The sequence below is a fragment of the Corvus hawaiiensis genome, chromosome 5 (assembly GCF_020740725.1).
Source record: "Corvus hawaiiensis isolate bCorHaw1 chromosome 5, bCorHaw1.pri.cur, whole genome shotgun sequence".
Classification (NCBI taxonomy): Eukaryota; Metazoa; Chordata; class Aves; order Passeriformes; family Corvidae; genus Corvus; species Corvus hawaiiensis.
Genome location: NC_063217.1, coordinates 74,518,920 through 74,538,182, shown reverse-complemented (window position 1 = coordinate 74,538,182; position 19,263 = coordinate 74,518,920). Strand labels below are relative to the sequence as shown.

The 19,263-nt window shown below is 48.2% G+C and overlaps 2 protein-coding genes across 2 annotated transcripts in view; one reads left to right on the top strand and one right to left on the bottom strand.

Annotated features, from left to right (window-relative positions):
- Positions 1–20: 20 nt before the first annotated feature.
- Positions 21–19,263, bottom strand: part of CCDC158 (coiled-coil domain containing 158) — a 35,147-nt gene continuing 15,904 nt past the window's right edge. Inside the window, 6 exon segments of the mRNA XM_048304804.1 lie at positions 21–1,722; positions 10,654–10,733; positions 16,205–16,325; positions 17,358–17,465; positions 18,231–18,332; positions 18,770–18,982. Of these exon segments, the coding sequence (XP_048160761.1) occupies positions 17,389–17,465; positions 18,231–18,332; positions 18,770–18,982 (392 nt within the window). The 3' untranslated portion in view covers positions 21–1,722; positions 10,654–10,733; positions 16,205–16,325; positions 17,358–17,388.
- Positions 12,242–13,886, top strand: STBD1 (starch binding domain 1). Its single transcript, XM_048304807.1, has 2 exons — positions 12,242–12,494; positions 12,611–13,886. The coding sequence occupies exons 1-2, from the start codon at positions 12,257–12,259 to the stop codon at positions 13,420–13,422; spliced, it is 1,050 nt and encodes a 349-aa protein (XP_048160764.1). The 5' UTR covers positions 12,242–12,256; the 3' UTR covers positions 13,423–13,886.

Below are 19,263 nucleotides of genomic sequence, written 5' to 3'. Positions count from 1 at the left end.
GGGCCCCGCCCGCCGCGCCGGGAGGAGCCGCCGCCGCCCCTCGGCGCCGCAGGGACCGCGGCTCCTCCGGGGGTGCTGTCCCGGCTCACTGGGGCCGGCACTGCGCTTCCCAAAGGAACGGGGGGTGCTTCCTGCCCGCAGGGATTCCTGGCACAGCCGGAATCCTGCTGCGCGCTGGGGATGGCGCTGCTAGAGCGCCGCGCTCGGTGCAGTCGGCAGCGCCAAAGGGCGTTCTGGAAAACAAGCGGAGGAATCCCACAGCAAGATGATTGGGGGGAAACCTGCAGGGAGCGCGAGGCGCCTCTAGACTGAATTAAGCATCGCAGGGAGCGGATTCTGCCACAATTCATTGCAATTCACCTGCCACTAACACAGTTAAGCCGCTCCTGAAAAAGAAATCAAATCAACGTACCTCTCTTTTAAAAGCCAGTGGGATATACTGCTTCACTTTCCCACCCAATCACTGCCAGCAGGAGGGAAAGACACCTGCAACAGGGGCTTTCCCAGCGACAGATGTCCTGCCAATCCCTTTCCACGACGGCCTTCCTATGGCACAAGAGGAAGGAAAGCCCTGCAACACAGGGCTCCCATCCCACGTCCCATCAGCAGGCTGCCAGCAGCACCAGTGTTTCCCAAGTCACGAGTCAGTTCCCTCTCCCAACCACGAGGAGGGCAGCTTGCCAGCAGCAGCCTGATCCAAGTAATGCTTTCCTGAGCAAGAGGGCAAGTGGCCCATCAGGTAGATTTCCTGCTAAGATGGACTGAAGCATCTTCCCTTATAAATACTTCTTCCTGTAACTGTGATTGCAGCAACAGTGTTATGTTACTATGTGCCCTTTCGGATATTTTTGCTTATGAAAGGTTCTGAGGTCACATGTCACAGTTGTTTGGAAAAGCAGAATTTTTGTGGTTCCACCCAGGCAGGAAAAAGGATAAAGAAAATTGTTCTGGCAGCTTGCTTTCCTTTAGATTCCCATTCCAGAGTGGTGTTCTTAGCCCTGTTTCATCACCACCTCTCCAAAAACCAGAACCAGAATACATAATTAGAATCTGGTTTTGAAGGCTAATTTAACTACAGCAATAGAACCCTCCCCCTAGAAAGACTCTTCCACAGGATTTCTCTCTCTGAAACCATAAACATTCCCCTCCACTGTAAAATATTTTAGCTGAACCCTGGCACAAATATTTATAGATCAAGCAAAGACTCCTGCAGAATTTTGTGTTTGCTTAATTCACCTTTTTGGTTTATTTTTCCATAAAAATCTACCCATGTGATGCATAGAACCACACCGTTTCTCCATGCAGATTTTCCAGATTCTCGGTGTGAATTATTTTCTTTATTTTGGCAAATTATTTTACCTTTGGAAGCCAAGGAAGTGCTCCCCAGCCATCATACCCTGCAAACACTCCCGTGAGGAGTGGCTCCACCTCTGAGTGCAGCCTGGGAATGCAGTGGGTGCGCTGCTGGCTCAAGGCACAATCCTGTGTCATAATTACGGATCCCTGAAACAAGCAGAGGCACATCTTCCCTTTCCAGCACCATGATGATATTACTGAGAGAAGAAGCACACAAGGCCCACATTCTGGAAAGCAGGGACATGGTGAAATTGTCCTGTCCCGTGCACTGGGAATATCTCTAATTAATATAAAAAGCCAGACTTACTGAGGCTGTGATGTGGCTCCTTCAGTTTGTACAACACCAGGTGCTTGGCTCCTTGGGGTCTATGTAAGGCAGGAAAAGCTTGTCAGGGAAGGAATTAGGAAATCACACAGCACAGTATCAGCCAAATCAGAACAGATCCCAGAAATCCTTCATCCTACTCCTGTGGTTTAGTAACTATCAGACATTTCTTCAGTCAATGTTGAATGCTGCCCACAACAGAGGGCTGGAACAGCACACAGGAGGGTGGGGTATTGCTCCTTGTCTCTGTGTGCATCCATAGCACTTCATGGATCTCTGGACTTTGACACCCAAGATAGGAATCGCGCTTGCCCTTACTTAGTCATCTGCCACTGCTGACAGACCTGTTCACACCACGTCTGACTGGATCCAGGCCTTGCACTGTGTCCTTCAGGAGCTGTGACCTCGGGGCAGACAGAGACATCTAACAGCCTCTCCAGGACCAAGTGTAGTTTCATCTCAACACTGAAAATGCAGCTGTAACTAGAAAAGTGCTGTACTTAACAGACACTCCACCAGTTTCTGTCTTATCTACAATTTGGGTAGGCTTGTCACTCGTCTCCTGCTGCTGCATCATGTTTGCAGTCTGCTTCCCTCTATGGATCTGTGGTACCTGGCTGCCCAGCTCATCCACACAATGTTAAACACATTACAGGGAACCTGCAGTGAGGAGACTGACAGCTGGACTGACAATCTCACAGAGTCAGACCTGAAACCAGTCAGAATTTACCCGTGAGGATATTACAGTGAAATTCTGCAGCTTTAGTAAAACCCACAGAGAAGGCCAAGAAGATGATTAATGAGAGAAAATATTCTGGATACGAGGGGAGGATGTTCTTGTTATGGGACATTGAGAGTGTACAAGGAAGAGCTTGTGGATAACATGCAGCAACGATACCTTTGCTTGTATAGCTGGTTGTTTACTGCCTGAATGGTCACTGTTTGTTAGACAGCCTTGGCATTGTTTGCTAAGCAGCCAATCTTAAATTAGGCCACAGCCACTGTGAAGAGGTATAAGGATAGCAGTAGAGAAAACACAAAATCTTTCTACCTTTCTCAACCATGGATTATGACTAGTGTGGCTGTTATGTCTGCCTCGACACCAGCCACACTGCAGGTCCTTCCCATCCCCAGTGTCCTGACAAAGAGCCTGTGCTGGCTGCAGCTCCACAGCAAGGGCCAAGAAGGACAGCAGCACAAGCCTTACATGCAGAGAACACTCCCAGCCTTGGAGGAGCAGCTCTTGGGGAACACCCAAGCGCATCAGTAACACACAAGGAAAACGTTTCCAGAGGCTTTGCCCTCCTGCTTTCCCTGCACAGCTCCCACACATCCTTGTCACCAGACAATGCACACACACTGTGGGTTTCTAGCGCTCTATGCTTAATTAATAAAATCATAACCTCATTATAAGATCCTGATTTGAGCTGAGAGTTCAGACATTTCTGAAAGGTTTGTAAGTGGGTAGTGATCACATTTCACTGTCTCAAGCTTTAATTTATTCTTCCTACAGAGGCAAATTAACTGCTGACAGGAAAGCAGTTCACCGTAGGGCAGAGCTATGCTGCAACTACTGGGTCCATCAGCGACCTTGGAGAGGGTTGGGAGTAAAGTTGGTGCTTTTGTAAGAGCAGCCTTTGCTCTTGGGTTAGAACACTGCTTGACTTCCAGATTTGGGACAGTGACATCTCAGGAGATGGCACATTTGCCTACAATAGCATTTAATTTTGATTCTGAGGAAATCAAATACTTTTAACTGTTATGAGATTAGCAGCAAAAATGCTTTTCCTTCTGAAATTTGGGCCTGACTCATGTTTTTGACACTCCCCAGCTAAATAACCACAGTCCTCGTGGATTGTAAGCCACTCACACACACATGCATGTCGTAATTGCGATAGAGGCCATGTGGCACATTTTAGAATCACACACACAACCATATTCCTCATAAATTGAGCTATACCAAAATTAGCAAGTGCAGCCACTCACACCCATCAGCTGCTTTTGGTGGGGTTTGCTGCTCCCCTGACTCATCTGCCTGTGCAGCAAGAGCCTCATGACTCAGGAGTGCCAAGCTGTGCTACCTGCATGGGACTGAGCGTCGCTCCAGGCCACCTTTTCCTCACTGTCCTTTTCACCAGGATTTCTCCCCTCACACAAACCTGAACCCCTCATTCAAAACACCTCCTTCTTTCCAGCACTGGCACAGAGCAGTGCTACAGCCCTCCCTGCTGAACCAGGAAATACCTTCTGGGGAGGGAGAATGTCACCAGTGGCTGTAAAACAGAGACCTTGCTGGGAAAGGAAGGCAAGCAAGCTGCAGGGCATGCACGGGGACGGACGGGAGGCTCTGGCAAGTGGCACCGTCTGGGTAACTTACACAGGTTTGCTGAGGGCGTGGCTTGCAGTGCCAAGCCCATCTCATCAGTGAAGCTCCTCCTGTCAGTTTGACTGCTTTAACTCAGGTTTTAGCTTCTGCAATGCAGATTGCAAGAGGAAGAACGCTGTCTTTTCAAGTGCTTGATCTGATCCTCTTGAGCATTGCCCACAGAGACTGACAGTTTTCCAAGCCTTCAGTTTTCTATACAGCCCTTGAGGCAGCTCCAGGATGAACCAGGTTTACTTGTTCTGCTGCTGCTGAGCACTGCAAACAGCCCTGAACTACTGGGAGCACCCTCTGCACGCCAAGGGGTAAGCGCAAGTGTGGAAGCAGCCAGGGAGGAGAACCAAAAGCACAGCTGATATGACCCCATGCTGTTCCCAGCAGTAGAGCAAAGGAGAACCTGGCAAAGAAAAGTCTGGAGAAATGCAAAACCAGACCAGGATTTTGTTCACTCTTGCCTTACAAACAAGGAGACAACAAAGCCCGAATCACCACAGAAATGTATCTCTGATTTTACTCTAGGCAGACCTATAGGGAGCGGGCAGGTTTCTGACACATGTGGATAACAGAGTCAGGTTAGTCATGCAGGTCAGGTGTTTTATCACTCACATACTTCCCCATCAATATCTGACACTGCAGAGCAGAGACTTCACCCGCCAGCCTTGAAAACGTCTCCTGCTAACCCTGGACATGACAGACATTATGAACAACCTCTTAATTCAAACAGAATCCATGGTGATCATGCACTTTTTTTCCTATAGTATGGTGTGGATGCCTCCTAAAAAGGGGAGGATTACAGTCTACAGCTGTCGGTGGGACTTCAGGGCCCAAATCCCAGAGCAGTGGATGAACACTCCAGCCCCTGACCCAGACCTTCCTGAAGGGAAGGGACAAAGAGAGACCTGTGCCATTTATTTGCTTCATTTGGGGCTTTGACTGAGTTTCAACCTATACCTCGTTTTAAGTGAACTGCACTAGGGAGAGCACATTTAAAATGAGCAAACCAGTGGCACATGTTTCCCTCACCTGAGAGTGCTGTCCCACATAAATGCCACTCTGACATACAAAGGTGAGGGATGCTCCATAGGAGAGACTCTCGAGGAGTCTCATTTTGATCTTTTTGTAGCCCATTCTCAACTGCTTTCTGATCTGAATGAGTTCAAGAGCAGACTCTGCCCCTTAGAATGTCTGCTGCTACATTAAAGCTTAGATGCACACGTCTCAACAAATCTCACTGAGGAAAAGTGGAGGTCTTGCACAGAGAGATAGAGACAGGGATTTTCACAGTCTCCACTGACTGCATTTGGGAGAGGCTGCAAACCTACAATCAGTGTCTGCTTTGTTCTGAGACTGTCTTATATCACAGCCTGAAATCTTCCCCCATTCCTGAAGTAAACATAGGGATTGAAGGCTGCAATTAGATGATCTTGCCAGCCTACATCACATTATGATTTACTCAGGCAATCAACTAACTCTAATTAAAATTCTGCAGTGTAAGTATCTTCTAGCAGGCAGCACCAGTGGCTCCAGAGCAGCACAGCCGAACTCTCTGGAGCCCTCCCATGCACAAAACCTGGGGTGTCCATCCTTAAAGTGCACCAAACTCGCTGCCACAGATGAGGAAAGACCAAAAAGGCTCGTGCTGGAAGTCTCTCCCTGACTGCCAGTGTCCACTGCACTTAAATGCACACTTGGCAGGCCCAGAATGAATCATCCTTGGCCCCGGCTGGCCAATGGCAGCCACTGGAAAACAAATGCTTTGTATGTCAGCCTGGATACAAACAGCTCCTGTGCCAGCTCAGACAACGAGGCTGTGTGTGGGACAGCCCTCAGCTCCCATCCCGGGTGGGGCAGCACTGCCTGAGGGCATGCCACCCACCAGCTTCCCTGGAAGTGTGCCAGAGGTGGTGGTCTCAAGTAACCAGGTCAGTAGAAGGATGAGGGAAATGATGTGCAAACGGTTAAAGGAACGAAGAGTATCCTAGGGGTCTGATCCTGGTAGGAGGGCTACGGAATCTCCTACCTTAGGATCTGTTTTCCCTGTATCTCCCAGCCCCCGAGGGCAGTGCAGAGCCAGGCTCTGCAGCACTTCGTGGCTCCAAATCCCTGCCGAAGGCAAAGCTTTGGCCCCACGATGTGCCGGCACCGGTGCGTGGCAGGGTTTTATCCCAGCGCAGTGAACAAGATCCCGGGACTGTTTGGATGGGCAGGACGCCAGGCTCCCTCCAGGACAACTGCTCACAGCTGCTGACAGCAACGCTGCCTTCAACTGTTTATATCTTCTGCTCAGCACAGAAGAGGTACGGAGGAAAAAACACTGAGGGGGAAAGGGAAGGAAGACGGTGCCTGACAACAAAGCCAAGCGACCCAGCACCCTTTGGCTATTTCTAGGTCCATGCTTCTTCCAGAAGCCAGCTCCTCTGTCCCCATTCCTTGCCAGATCCCAGGCTCCAGCCCCAGTGCCATGTTGCACTTGGGTGCCTGCCAGCCTTAATTCTCAGTATTTAGTATCTTAAATATAGGCCAAAAGCAGAGCTGGGCCCTAGCATGGGAGCCATTAGGCTTCAGCACAGTCTGCAATACCTTGTGTAGGTCAGCAGTGTCCCGTGGCACCAAGGGGAACACTTTGGGGAAGCAAAAAAGTGCCCCCGCCATGGTTCTAGCATGTGACTGGGGGTGCTGGCTCAGGGCTCGCCCTGCCCTCTGACAAGACTGTGTGGGAAAGGACTTTCTGCTTTCTCCTGTCATCAGACCCAAGCAGCACGTGACTAAGTGACTAGTGACATCCCCCCTCACACACTTAACCCGGGAAACAGGAACTTGCGGGAACAGAGTCAGAACAGGACGCGCAGATTTGATGGCAGCAAAACTGCCCTTCAAGGCACATGAAAGATTCCTGAGATTCCTGCTGCTGCCTTATTTTATATCCCTGGCTTTTTATTTCAGGAAGGAAAAACATGTACCACCAGTGAAGGCACCTCCCTGCAACTCTGTGATGCCAGACCTGTAATCAAACTTCAGGTCATGAAGATAAGCACTACCATCACAGCTTACTGACCATTTGGGAGAATCCTTTCCCAAGGGTCCCCACATGGTAAACAGCCAGGCAACACAGAAAACAACACAACCCTCCCCCCCACCCCCCTTGGAATTAAATCATGTGATTTATAAAACAATACCATTTTCTTGCAGCTTTTAGGAAAGCAGCATGTACAATATGGGGGCATCAACACATATTCAGAATTTCTAAAAAGGTTTGGCCTGAGTATGAAATTATACCACACTTCACCTGTCTTTTATTCTGCATTTTCCTATGAGCCTGACAACATAAAGAATCCACATGGAAGTCAAAGCATGATGTCTCCAGGATGTGAGACAACCAAGAGAGGCTGTCAGCACGATTTTGCTGGAAAATCTCATTTACGGTTCAATTTCTAAGAGCTGCTGAGTACCACAACTTCAGTGAAGTCTGAGATGAGCTTGAGACAATTTAGCCAAATATGTTATACATTGGTTTATGCCTGGGAGGAGGTAAAAAGCAACGGGCACCAACCATGAAAGGGCACCTGGAATGCAGCTGTACCAGCTGGGGAAATGGAGAATGAAGAACAACAAAATAGAAAGTGTGACTTGCACAGAGTGACTAATAAACTGAAAAAGCTGGCAAATAATGGCTCATGGGAAACAAATCTAGGAGGAAAAGGGATATAGGGAAAGTTGTCATTGACACTACTGTCACAGTACAGAAGTCCAGAGAAAGCACAGGAAATGCAGTAAGAGAGTGGCAGGGCAAGCAGTAAGCTCTACCTCAAACCCAAGAAGGAATTCCAAGTCAGATGACTATGGGTAGGTGGGAAAGAATGGCATCAGACCTCTTAGATGTTTTGAGTCAGCTAAGCAAGGATGAAATGCATTCTAATATGGAAAAAACAGCAGAGCAAACTCAGAATCACAACCTGTGTCCTTAAAAATACATGGAAAACCTGTGCGCTCTGTGCTTCTCAGCCTGGGTAAGATGGGTAAGACCTTGGGAGGTGACATCTCTGTCCAGGCTGGGTCACTGTTCTTAAAGAAGAATGATACCAGGCCTCAAGTGGACTCCTGAGGTCCCTTTTAGCTGCCTTCCAGATTTTAATGGCTGATAATGGAAAGCAGGTCTGGGTCTGGGGTGTCCTCATTACTAACCAACCACTCTTCAAGAAGTTAACAGCAACTGAGAGTAAGCATCTCTCTGTTTGGGAGGAAGCGCTTTTCCTGCCAGCCATACTCCTCCTGTGCCACCTGCTGACTGCTGTGCATTGTTGCACAAGAGTGTCCAGTGTTCACAGCTGAGATACTCCAAATAATATGGGAGAGGGACGGGGCAGAATGCCAGTCAGGGTCACGGTTTCCTCCAAAGTGCATGAATACTTTGCCCTTCCCATTTTTCTACGTGCTTGGGTGGGGATCCAACACAGAAAGTGTCAAACAAATACCTGGAAAATCTCCAGGGCATCGGAGTCCTGAATTTTAGATTTTAACCTGGCTCCTAGGGAGGCTACTTTAGCCAAAGCTCTGTGGGTTAGGGTTAAGACAGGAAAAGGGGATGTGACATTGTTCCATTTCCCATCTCCTTTTAACACCTGACCATTTCCAGTTAAACTAGAATAGGAATTCTTCACACTGAAAGGATCAGTGGTGCTGAACATGGTTATACTGTGCAGTAGCTGCAAGGGGTAACTCCCAAAGCACATTGCTGCAGCACCAGCACTTGGCATCTGTTCCAGCAATAGAGCTGCCTGTGGCACTTCCAGCTGCCCCCACAGCACAGCCACAGCGAGTAACAGGGCTCCCGGATTTGTATTTCTTACTTACTCACATCTCCATTTTGTTCTGTCGCAGAACTGCAGGAAGCACCGTACACACACAAGGCTTTAAAAGCATTCTCTCCCGGGGATGAGACAGTGGCCAAGCTCACAGGAGCTCCCTAAATACACCCCCAGCTGCCTCTGTCAGAGCCAGCACAGCGGGACAGGAGCACACGGGTTGCGCCGAGCACGGCATTTCTCACTGGAGATTCCCCGTCACCACACTAGATGGCACAGCTGAAGGAATAACAGAGTTCCTCTGAGACACTCTGCCCATGGGCCAGCGCTTCCCAACAACAGCTCTGGCTGCTGCCTTGGCCACAGAGCTGGGAGAGTAAATATCTGCCCTCCTGTTTTGGTTTTGGTTCTGCAATGTGCAAAGGCATGAGGCTTGAGGCTCCTGATCTTGGGCCAGCCAGCTGGGAATTCAGCAAAGTCACGTGTGGCTTTTCCAAATACTCTCCCACTTTTCCAATGCTCTCCCACTTGCTGAGCAAACAATGGTGCAATGGAGCCTTGCTCACAGAACACTGCTCTCCAAACTAACGCCACATCAGGAATGACTGCGAGAACAAACTGAAGTCCTGAATTAATTAGAAACAGAATTGCGTCCCTGAGACTTGAAGAATTTGTTTCCTTGTCCCTTTATTGTAAAGACACCTTGCTTGGTTCCGATGAAAGCTTTAAAAAAAAAAATCTCAGTTACAGTTTGGAGCATTTCTGTTTATCTGCTTTGGAAATCCTCTTAGGAGACAGAGGTCTCCAAGTTCTACAGGATGTGAGCACTTCAAGAATTCCTAGAGGAGAAGGAACCAAAGCCTCCAAAGGGATGTTACTGTCCACAATGGTCCGTGCATTTGCTTCAGAACAGGAACCTCAGCCCTCAGTGACCCTTCTCAGTTCCCCCCTGTGCACCATCCGTGCTTCTAACACCTGGTAAGTAATCACCAATTCGGGAGTTTCACCTTAGTATTCACCCAGACCCTTGTTTCAAAAAAACAGGAGATAGCAAATAAATTCTAGGCATCCTAAGAGGAGTTGCAAAGCAAACAACTCAGCTGCTGCCTGAAGAGGCACTCACTGTTACAGGCACGAGTACTACTCACTACATCCACACAAATCCACGCTGCCTCTGAAAGGGAAAGGTCCTCTGGGGACTATGCAGGACTCATCTGGGAAAGTGGCTTACTGAGCTGTCTTTCCCTGCCTGGCTGTGCAGCAAGCTTGTGTCTTTGTCACAAACTTTGTGACTTCCTCTTTTTCTAATGATCCAAATAGATTTGTGGTAACAACAGTCACCCTGAGCACTCAAAACAATTGGGGTGCTTTGCTTTAGTTTCTTCTGCAGGTACTGGATGAAAAAGTCTGGCACCAGAAGAGGCCTGAATGAGCATGGAGATGAACAGAAGCAGGGGAGACCTCTGCTCTACTCATTAAAGCAGCACCCTGCCTTTCATGCTGTGCATTTCTGTATCTTCAAAATAAAGTCTTCCTTAAGGATTCCTGCAATAGTCTCTACTAGGCTGTGTTTGCCTGATGTCTCTTCCTTCCTAAGCTGTTTTATCAAATATGCTTAAGGAAAGAAATGTGGGGTTAGCAGCTCCAAACACTACCCCTCCATCTGTGCTGAGGGCAGGCAGAAGGCTGCCCTTTTAGTGTAATGCTACAATAATTAATGGGTTGTGTCTGCTCTGCTCCAGGGAGTGACTGGGGAGTTTAAATGGCAGTGTGCACATAGTACTTACAGAACAGCAGTGTGTAGGTGCCCTAACTGGCAATCCCAGCTCAGCAAGGTGGTGCACAGGCACAGAGCAGGGAACCGGCTCTGTTTTGAAGGAAAAAAGGAATGTAAGTAAACTGCAAAAATACCACCTACTCTGCAAAGTTTCGGTAGCTAGCACAGCTCATTACAGCCAAGGGTCTGTTTTAAGCAGCAAGGCTGAGCTGCACCTTGAAGCACCGACAGAGCTAAAAGAGAGTGCACCCAAGCCCTCAGTCACTGAGAAAGTGCCCAGGCACATCCTGCCTGCTCAGGTCTTTCCTTCCCCTGTGTCACTGAGCAGGAGATGTGAGCAGTGCACGTTTAGCTCATGCCAGGACACATGCCAGACAGCCAAGTACCAAAATAGATATTTTGACTTAAGCACCAGCTCAGCACTTTGCTGGAGGAGATGGTTCCTCAGCTACTGTGGTAAGCAAAGAAAGGGAAGATATTTAGATCATGAATTCTGTGTCTCTGCACTGCCACCCTCCTCCACGTCAGCCAGGGAGCTGCCCCATGGAGGCTGCACACTTGTGCTTCTATAAATTCGATTGACATTTACGGTCCCGGTAAGCTGAGGGAGAGCTGCTCTGACACGGAAAGATTAAGAAGTTCACACACTGGAAATAGACTTATTGGGACATCCACTTAGCCTCTTTTCTAATGAGATAGTGGGCAAAATCTCATCAGTGGGCTTTAGAGATCCAGTCATGAGCACACCTTTGGTCAGATAAAGAGAATGGATTAAAAACAGGCAGCAATCAGAACCGAGTGGAACCGCCTCCCCTCACTCCTTCCCTGGTGTTAATCTTTGGTGTTATAAACATTTTCACAGTTTGTCACTCCAGAACTGCCAATTCAAAATACAAAGCCCCAATGTGCATTTACTAATTTTCTCAGGTTTCTAGTAAGACTTATCTGTATAACCTCTCAGTTTTGAAGTAAGGTCTGACATCATCACTTCAAGAGTAGTAAAATAAAGGTAAATTTAAATAAACATCAAATATCCTCTGCACTAATGGACTCTGAAGTCCTGGTAGTCCAAAAAGCTTCCTGAGCATAATATAGAAGCCAGGAAAGCAGGGCCATGTTAAAGAATCCAGCTGTAGTCATTAGAGTATGATGAAGAGGTTACAAAATCAGTAGTGAATTCATCTCATTTCTCAAAGATACTAGAGCAGGACAGGATTTTTACCAGCACAAGCATTAAAAATACCAGCAAATCCATCCCTGTCAGCACACCCCTGCTGAAGCATCTAAGCCCACCAGCACTGCTAGAATTAAACCTGCCCTGGGTGACCCTGCCTTGGCAGAGGGCTCGGACTAGATGATCTCCAGAAGTCCCTCGCAACCCCTAACAATTCTGAGAGAAGGCAGAAAAGGTGTGTGCACGCGTGAAGACTCGAAACTTTCTCCACCCTGACTTTGGGAGTTTTTTCTGACCTGCCCTTCCTTCCACCGCCTCCACGGCGCGGCTCGGCCCAGCCCCGCCCGGCCCGGGGCGGCTCCTCCCCCGATCCGGAGCCCGGCTTAAAGCGGCGCCGGGGGGCGGCTCCGGCGGGGTCCCGCTGCTGCAGCGCCCGGCCATGGCCCGTGACCGCGGCCCGCCCGTGCTGCGGCCGCCCGGCGCCGCCGCGCTGCCCGCCGAGCCCCGCGGCTGGGGCTGGCTGGGCGCGGGGCTGTGGCCGGCGCTGCTCGTGGGGCTGCTGGCCGCCGTCGTCGCCTGGCTCTGGTACGGCGGCAGCGACGGGCGCGGCGAGGCGGGCGGCGAGGAGGCGGCGGCCGGCAGACAGGGGCCCCGGCGGGGGAGCGCGGCGGCCACAGGTACCGGGATGGGGAGGCCATGCTCGGGGTGTCTCGGGCTGCCCGAGCCTGCGAGAACTGGGGTTTGCCGGCGCTCAGCTTAACCCGTTGCCGTTCTCCCTAAATGTCTCTTGCAGAGGATGCTGCGGCGGGCGGGGAGCCGGTGCGGCGGGAGGTGGCGGCTGCTGCCCCGGCCGGCCCTTCGAAGCCAGGAGAGGATCTGGCGGCTGCTCCAAGGAAAGAGCTTAACCATGTCCCGAGCGGTGCAGTTCCGGACGAACCTGTGGAGCTGGAGCAGCTGATCCCGAAGCAAAGTGTCATGGACTCGGGGGAGCATCCAGCTGGTATGGCCGGCAGCCAGGCAGGCGAACTGGTAGCCCAGGTGGGACAGGCGAGTGACGGATGGTGCGTGATGAACTTGGCAAGAGCCTCTGACGGCGACTGTAAGGACAAAAGTGAGGAGCAGCCATGTCAGCCAGCTGAGAGTAGGGACTTGGGCCATGAAGAGTGGGAAGTTGTTTCTGAGCATCTGGTCGAAGGGGAGGATGGCAAGGATGGCAGCATGGAAGACTCAGACAGCAAAGAATGGGAACAAGGAGACTGCTGTGATGGGGACTCGAAAGCCAAGAGAGTTGCAGCCGTGCCCCCCATGTTCCAGAACATCCACGTGGCTTTCCGTGTGCACTACATCACCCACTCCGACGCGCAGCTCATCGGTGTCACGGGGGACCACGAGTGTCTGGGCCAGTGGCACAGCTATGTCCCCCTCAAGTGCGACAAGGATGGCTTCTGGTCCGAATCCATCAGTCTGCCCGTGGACACCCGAGTAGAGTGGAAATTTATCTTGGTGGAGAATGGGAAGGTCAGACGCTGGGAAGAGTGCAGTAACAGGACCCTAGTGACTGAACACGAAGATCAAATTGTTCATCAGTGGTGGGGATACCATTAACGGGAAGGTGGAAGCTGCTGATCTAATGGCAGACCTGCCTAGGTGAATCATCGAGCCCCTAAAGCTTAGCAGGGCTCCCCTTCTTCTCTAGGAGACCCTCTCAAGTGCAGAGCTCTGGAAATCCCATATCAAACCACATGAGCAGCAGATCTCTGCCCTCCCCCTTTAGGAAATCTTTTGGCAACCTGAAAAATCAACTTCGAGTGCGTGCTGAAGAGACACAAGGTAGGCTAAGAAGGCATGAGCAGCATTCCAAGCACCTGCCTGTCCAGGTGGATCTGGACCCTGGACTTGAGTTGGTGTTACTTTGAGCGGGGCTATGGGATGCATCTTGGTAGCGACTGCTTGGGCTTGGGAAGCGTACTGGGAGGTGTGGCTACCAACACTGTAACAGGAACTTAAGTGTTGTAATTTATGTAATGTATTAAGTAAACAATAAATGTTTTCAGATTGACAGTTCATTACCAGTTGACCAGTGACCTCACTCATTTTGGTAACTTTGATCCAAGTGAGCCACTTGACCTGAAATCTTAGTGCTAAGGAACTGCTGAGAAGTGGCCCTCACTCTTGGGAGTAACAAAAGGTTGAACCCCAAAATAGTTCCTTTGCTATCCCATACTGTCCAGCAATCACCTCGGCTCAAATGAAAGGCTTGGCAGACAGCTCCTCTCCTGCTGAGGGGAGAGCAAAGGTCAGAAAGGACTGTCCTGGCTTAATGAATTACTTTGTCAGGGTGGGAGCAGGCTTTAAAAAAAGCCTGGACTGCTGTAATGGCCAGGGAATAGGGTTCTGGCTGGAACAGAGTCAGGAAGCATATTCTGCCTACTGAGGAATAATACCAGAGTATTGTTAGCAAATACTTAGCTTAAACTTGTAATTATTTTTTTAGACCAGGCTCTTCAGTTTGAATTTATTTTAAGTTGTGGCCTTCTAGTAAGCCAGATGAAGTAGAATACTTCCAGATGGTATTTTTATATGATAGAAGCAGAAAGCTACTCTGCTTCCCTGCTTTTCATACTTCTGGGTACAAATACATGCTGCCACTTGAGCAAGCTTCTCTTTCCATAATGCTGAACCAAGCTCTGGCCTGCAAATAGCCCTTCCCTAGAGTGAGCTTGGTCTGGGAGAGCAGAGTTTTTAGGAGATCTGCAAGTATACAAATGAGCACTTGGATTTGGAAGATTTACCTCAAAAAGCACATCACTGATCTAAACACCTTTGCTAATTCCTTCCTGCTCTGTGTGGTGGAGCAGTCTGAATGTGTGAAATAGAATGGCTTTGGTGAAAGACTGGAAGATGAGCTTCAGAGGCTGATCTCATGCATCTGGTGGGTTAATGGGCATCCAGGTGGTGGGACAATGCTAGAGCTGCTGGAAAGAACAAGTGTAGAACATGTTCTTACTGGGACTTTGATACCAGCTGTTCAATGAGAGTGGGTTGGGCTGCCTGCTCCTGCAGACCTAGCCACAAAATAGCTCAAGGAAGTCCTGGGGGAGCGGGTATTGAGGGGACAGTGAAGAGGGAGAGAGACTAAGGCCAAGGAACAACTGCACGGGCAAGTTGGAATTTTGATTTTTATCAAGTAAAACAACCTCAGTTGCATTCTTTGCACTTGTCTTTTCTAACAATAAACTGAAGTGGCCACTATACCTAATACACAGCTGCAATAGAAGATGAACTTCAGAAATCCCTGAAGACAAAGCAAAACATTTCATTTCAAGGTGATTACAAATCTCTTCCCCTCTAATGCAAGCTCTTCAAATAGTGAGATACTGTCAACTTAAAAAGCACTTGTCACACAGCTGCTGTTGCCTGAGCGTATTTATACACACGTTTGAGGCTTGGCTGAGGAGATTAACTGTGCTATTAGATTAAGTTATTCACCAGAAAGCTACTTAACCTATGCTAGAATAGATTCTCTAATGCAATGGTGAACATGTCAAACAGACCAACCCTGAGAAGCCTTTCAAATTCAGAACAATTTTTTTTTTTATTAAACACCCTGCGCTTTGATCCCACAGACAACTCACAGTCCTCATGATTCTATCATCTTGCTGAATGATTGGCTGCAGTTTCTACAAAGATCTGCACCCAACTCTAAATTATTATGCCATTCACATCACTGCTTGCCCAGCAGGACCTATGCTATGTAAACTAAATGGTTCAGGTATGGTGAAAGAAAGAAATCTGGCTTTCAGCTTTTCTGGAGGAACCTATCAGTATTTTCTCCAGGTTGACAGGGGTGTTTTCTCATTATTGAACAATCTATTTGCTAAAAGGTGAAGGTAGATTTAAACAAAGTTGTTTTGCTGCATGAAAAAGATGCTGCTGGAATGGCTGATAGCTGTCTAATACAAGGTCCTGGCTGTGAGACCAGTGAAGCGAAATGTGACAAACAACTTACTGTTGACATTCCTGCATGGATCTAACAGCCAGTGGCTCAGGAGATCTCCAAGCAAACAACAAATTGTCTCACTCACAGCTTGGCAAAGCCTGCAACCACAGAGCTACCTCTAAAGTTCACCTGCTCATACCCCTGACAACAAACTTGGGACAAATGAGACAATTTGATTACTTTTAGGTGAAACACAAACTATTCCTTTTTGTGAAGTAGTTTGGTGCACAAAATGTTGAATGCTGCAGCTGGATGGTGAGCTGTGCAAGCAGCCTGAGGGGACTGGGCATAAACCATTTTAAAGACTCCTACAAAAACCTTCACTGCAGCTTGTTTGTTTCACAAAACCCATGCCCATCCCACATTCTGTCTGGGAGTTGAACTCACCCTTTCGGAGTCTCTTCACATATTGGCCTGGTATTAGGTTTTCTCTCTGGGGGGTTGGCTGCCATCTGTGGTGTCCTTGCTGTGGGCAAGCTTGGCCTAGCAGTCCTCCTGTGCCATCCACCTGCATGACATGGAATAACAAGTGCTGTCAGGGCTGCAGAGGCCAGCATGCATTCAGCTGCTCTAAAGCTCATATGTCTACGAGCCTGTTCCTTGCCTGCTGCTGGTGGCAGGGGGGAAGCCCAGACCTGTCCCCAACTCTGCTGGATTCCAGCAGAAGGATGTTAAGCTGCTGTTTTGGATTGGCAGATGTCCCTCCCTTCCCTCTGGCTCTCTGACCCCTCCACCTGCTCACTGCCCTTGGGACAGGGCGGCAGCTTCAGAAATTCTTTTTAGCTTTGCTCCTTATCACAACTGGGAGTGCACTTACTGGTGACCTTTCCCAGGGGCTCTTATTCTCTACACCTGACTCTCCTCTTAAGAAAATTTTGGTAGATTTGTCCAACACACGTGGCAAGTCCAAACTGTGATACATGAACCATCTAAACCAATCCTTTCATTTTCAATGCAACCGCTTCCTAGGAAAGGGGAGATGCTTTTATTAATATTTCTACTGAGCTTGTTGCGAAAACTATCAGAAACTGCGGAAAAAATTATCAGGAAATCTAAAAAAGTTCCTTGAATTAAAATACTCTTGGCAATAACTGAGGACAGCTTAGGAGTAACTCACTAATTTCTTCTCCCCACACAAGACTCGAACTAAAGTTTGATGAGCCCATTCTGCTTAAATGAATCATGGTAGGTACAGTATGGAATTCAAACTTAAAGAGGAAGACTTTAGCTTAGATATAGGGAGAAATCCTTCCCTGTGAGGGTGGTGAGGCCTGGCACAGGTTGCCCAGAGAAACTGTGGCTGCCCCATTCCTGGAAGTGTCCAAGGCCAAGTTGGACAGGGCTTGGAGCAACCCAGGGTAGTGGAAGGTGTCCCTGCTTGTGGCAGGGGGTGGGACTGGATGCTTTTTAAGGTCCCTTTCTACTCCTCCGTACTTCCTGCTCATTTAAAATAAGAGCTATAAACAAGAGTTAAAAAACTGTGAGGGCTTTTATTACTAATCCTTAAAAACGTAACATATTCTAAACACAATGTACCTACATGAATGCAATCACTAACGCATACAGCGCCTTCACTTGCACAGCTTTCTCTCCTTTTCCTTGGACTTCTTTGTCTTTGCCTCCTGAGTTCTGATCATCGGTGACGTGGCTGAAAACAGCAGAAGAACGGATTAGCTGAACACCACCTTATGTTCAAAATGCTGAGGCCTCTGAAGCTTCATAAAGTCCTCCCATAACAAGTTAGGCTGTACCTACCAAACCCTTACAGATGCAGCTTTAGTTTGCAATTCTTTATGTGAATATAGAAAAACCACTGAGGATATTAGTGGTGGCAAAGAACAAAAACGAGAACACTTACCTTTGACTTATATAAATAACTTGATTAGTTCTACTTACATCAGGTCACTTGTATGTCCCTGACACAAATGCACTGTGTGATGAGGGGATATAATAATTTCCCAAATATGTGCAATCAGACTTAAAGGGGCAAAGGGGAACAAACTGGAATATGCAATTAAAAAAAGTGCAGAGAAAAGAAATCCCATCTCATTTGGCATCCTGCCATCCCAGGAGCTCATGCAGCTAAAGTTTTGAAAATCTTGCCGTTTCCATGAAAGTGCCATTGGCTTGTTAAAAATTTCCTATAATTGGCCATGACAGCACACGAGGACACCTCTGAGCAGCTGCCATGTTTGACATGTTAAGGATCTTGAAGCTTATTAGAGTTAAGGGGCATTGTGGAGTTAATCTAATTACCCTCCCGGGAGCAGGATAATGGAGAAGTGGGTACTGCTAGTAAAACTAGTGTGTGCTAGTAAAAGCACAGCTCGTGCTTTGCCAGGTACCAAGAACAGTTTCTGGAGAGTGTGTGTTTTTACAACAAAACAGGAATAGTTCTAGTAAATTCTGGCACCTTGTTTTTTTATCTGTAACGATTCCACCAGGTTTTGCAGGCTTTCCATCTTGTTCTGTAGACTCTTTGGTGTGGGCTCACTAGTTTCCCTGGACTGAGAAGCTAGGGAAAAAAAAAATAATAATATCATCATCAACAATAATAAAAAAGGCCATTATAAATTACCTAAACATTCCCTTTAAATTGAAGTTCTAAGGAAATAAAATCTACACCAACATTCTCAGTAAAACCCAGCACTTTACTAAATGTGTTACAGGAACCACAACAGCTACTACAAGTATTTGTTACTGTGGATATTGATGTCAAGCATCCTTACAATCTCTTAACCTCAATAAGGCAATTGACCAGGCCTTAAAATTAGTGGTGCGTGGAATTTATCTTCTCACTGCATAATACATCAATTAGCTGCTGTGCTTTACTCACAATTCATTTATCACAGAATAAACCTTCTGCTTGAACAGAACTGAGACAGGGTGAAGGCACTGGCTGGGAAGAGACCCAGCCAAGCGCTTTGGATCAGGAAATGGGACTGGACATACCTATTTGTGGGGCTGTGACTGCTCCCTCCAGAAAGCCAACCTTCCCTGAGGCTGGGCTGTGCTCTGGTGAGGCAGCAGGGCCAGCTGCAAGGTCATCAGGTGGAGTAGTTAAGAGGAAATGTACTGGAGATCTTGCTCTGTATCTGCCCTCCTGAGAGACTTGCCTGGGGGAGGACGTGTAACGAGGTGCTGCTGAGCAGACGGGTGAGTTTCCTAGGAGATGTCCAAGCAAAGAGTAGTGAGCACACACCTGAGGAGGGATCCCCCTGCAAGCAGGAGACTAAAGCCTCCTTACCAAACATGCTTGATTCTATTGAAGTCACTGGCATGTGAAAATGTCTTTTTTTCTCTTCTCTGTTCGATGTTTACTTCCCAAACAGGGAATATCATGGCTGCTCACAACCCAAGACTCCCTGTCCATTACAAACGCCCCATGCTGAACTACTTCCAGTCTTCTATGTAAAAAAGCCCTACTTGCAGCTGTTTTGGATACT

Coding starts and splice junctions, on each gene's coding strand:
- STBD1 (XM_048304807.1), top strand. CDS start 12,257: ATGGCCCGTGACCGCGGCCCGCCCGTGCTGCGGCCGCCCGGCGCCGCC. Junction 12,495..12,610: donor GGGGAGCGCGGCGGCCACAG/GTACCGGGATGG, acceptor TGTCTCTTGCAG/AGGATGCTGCGGCGGGCGGG.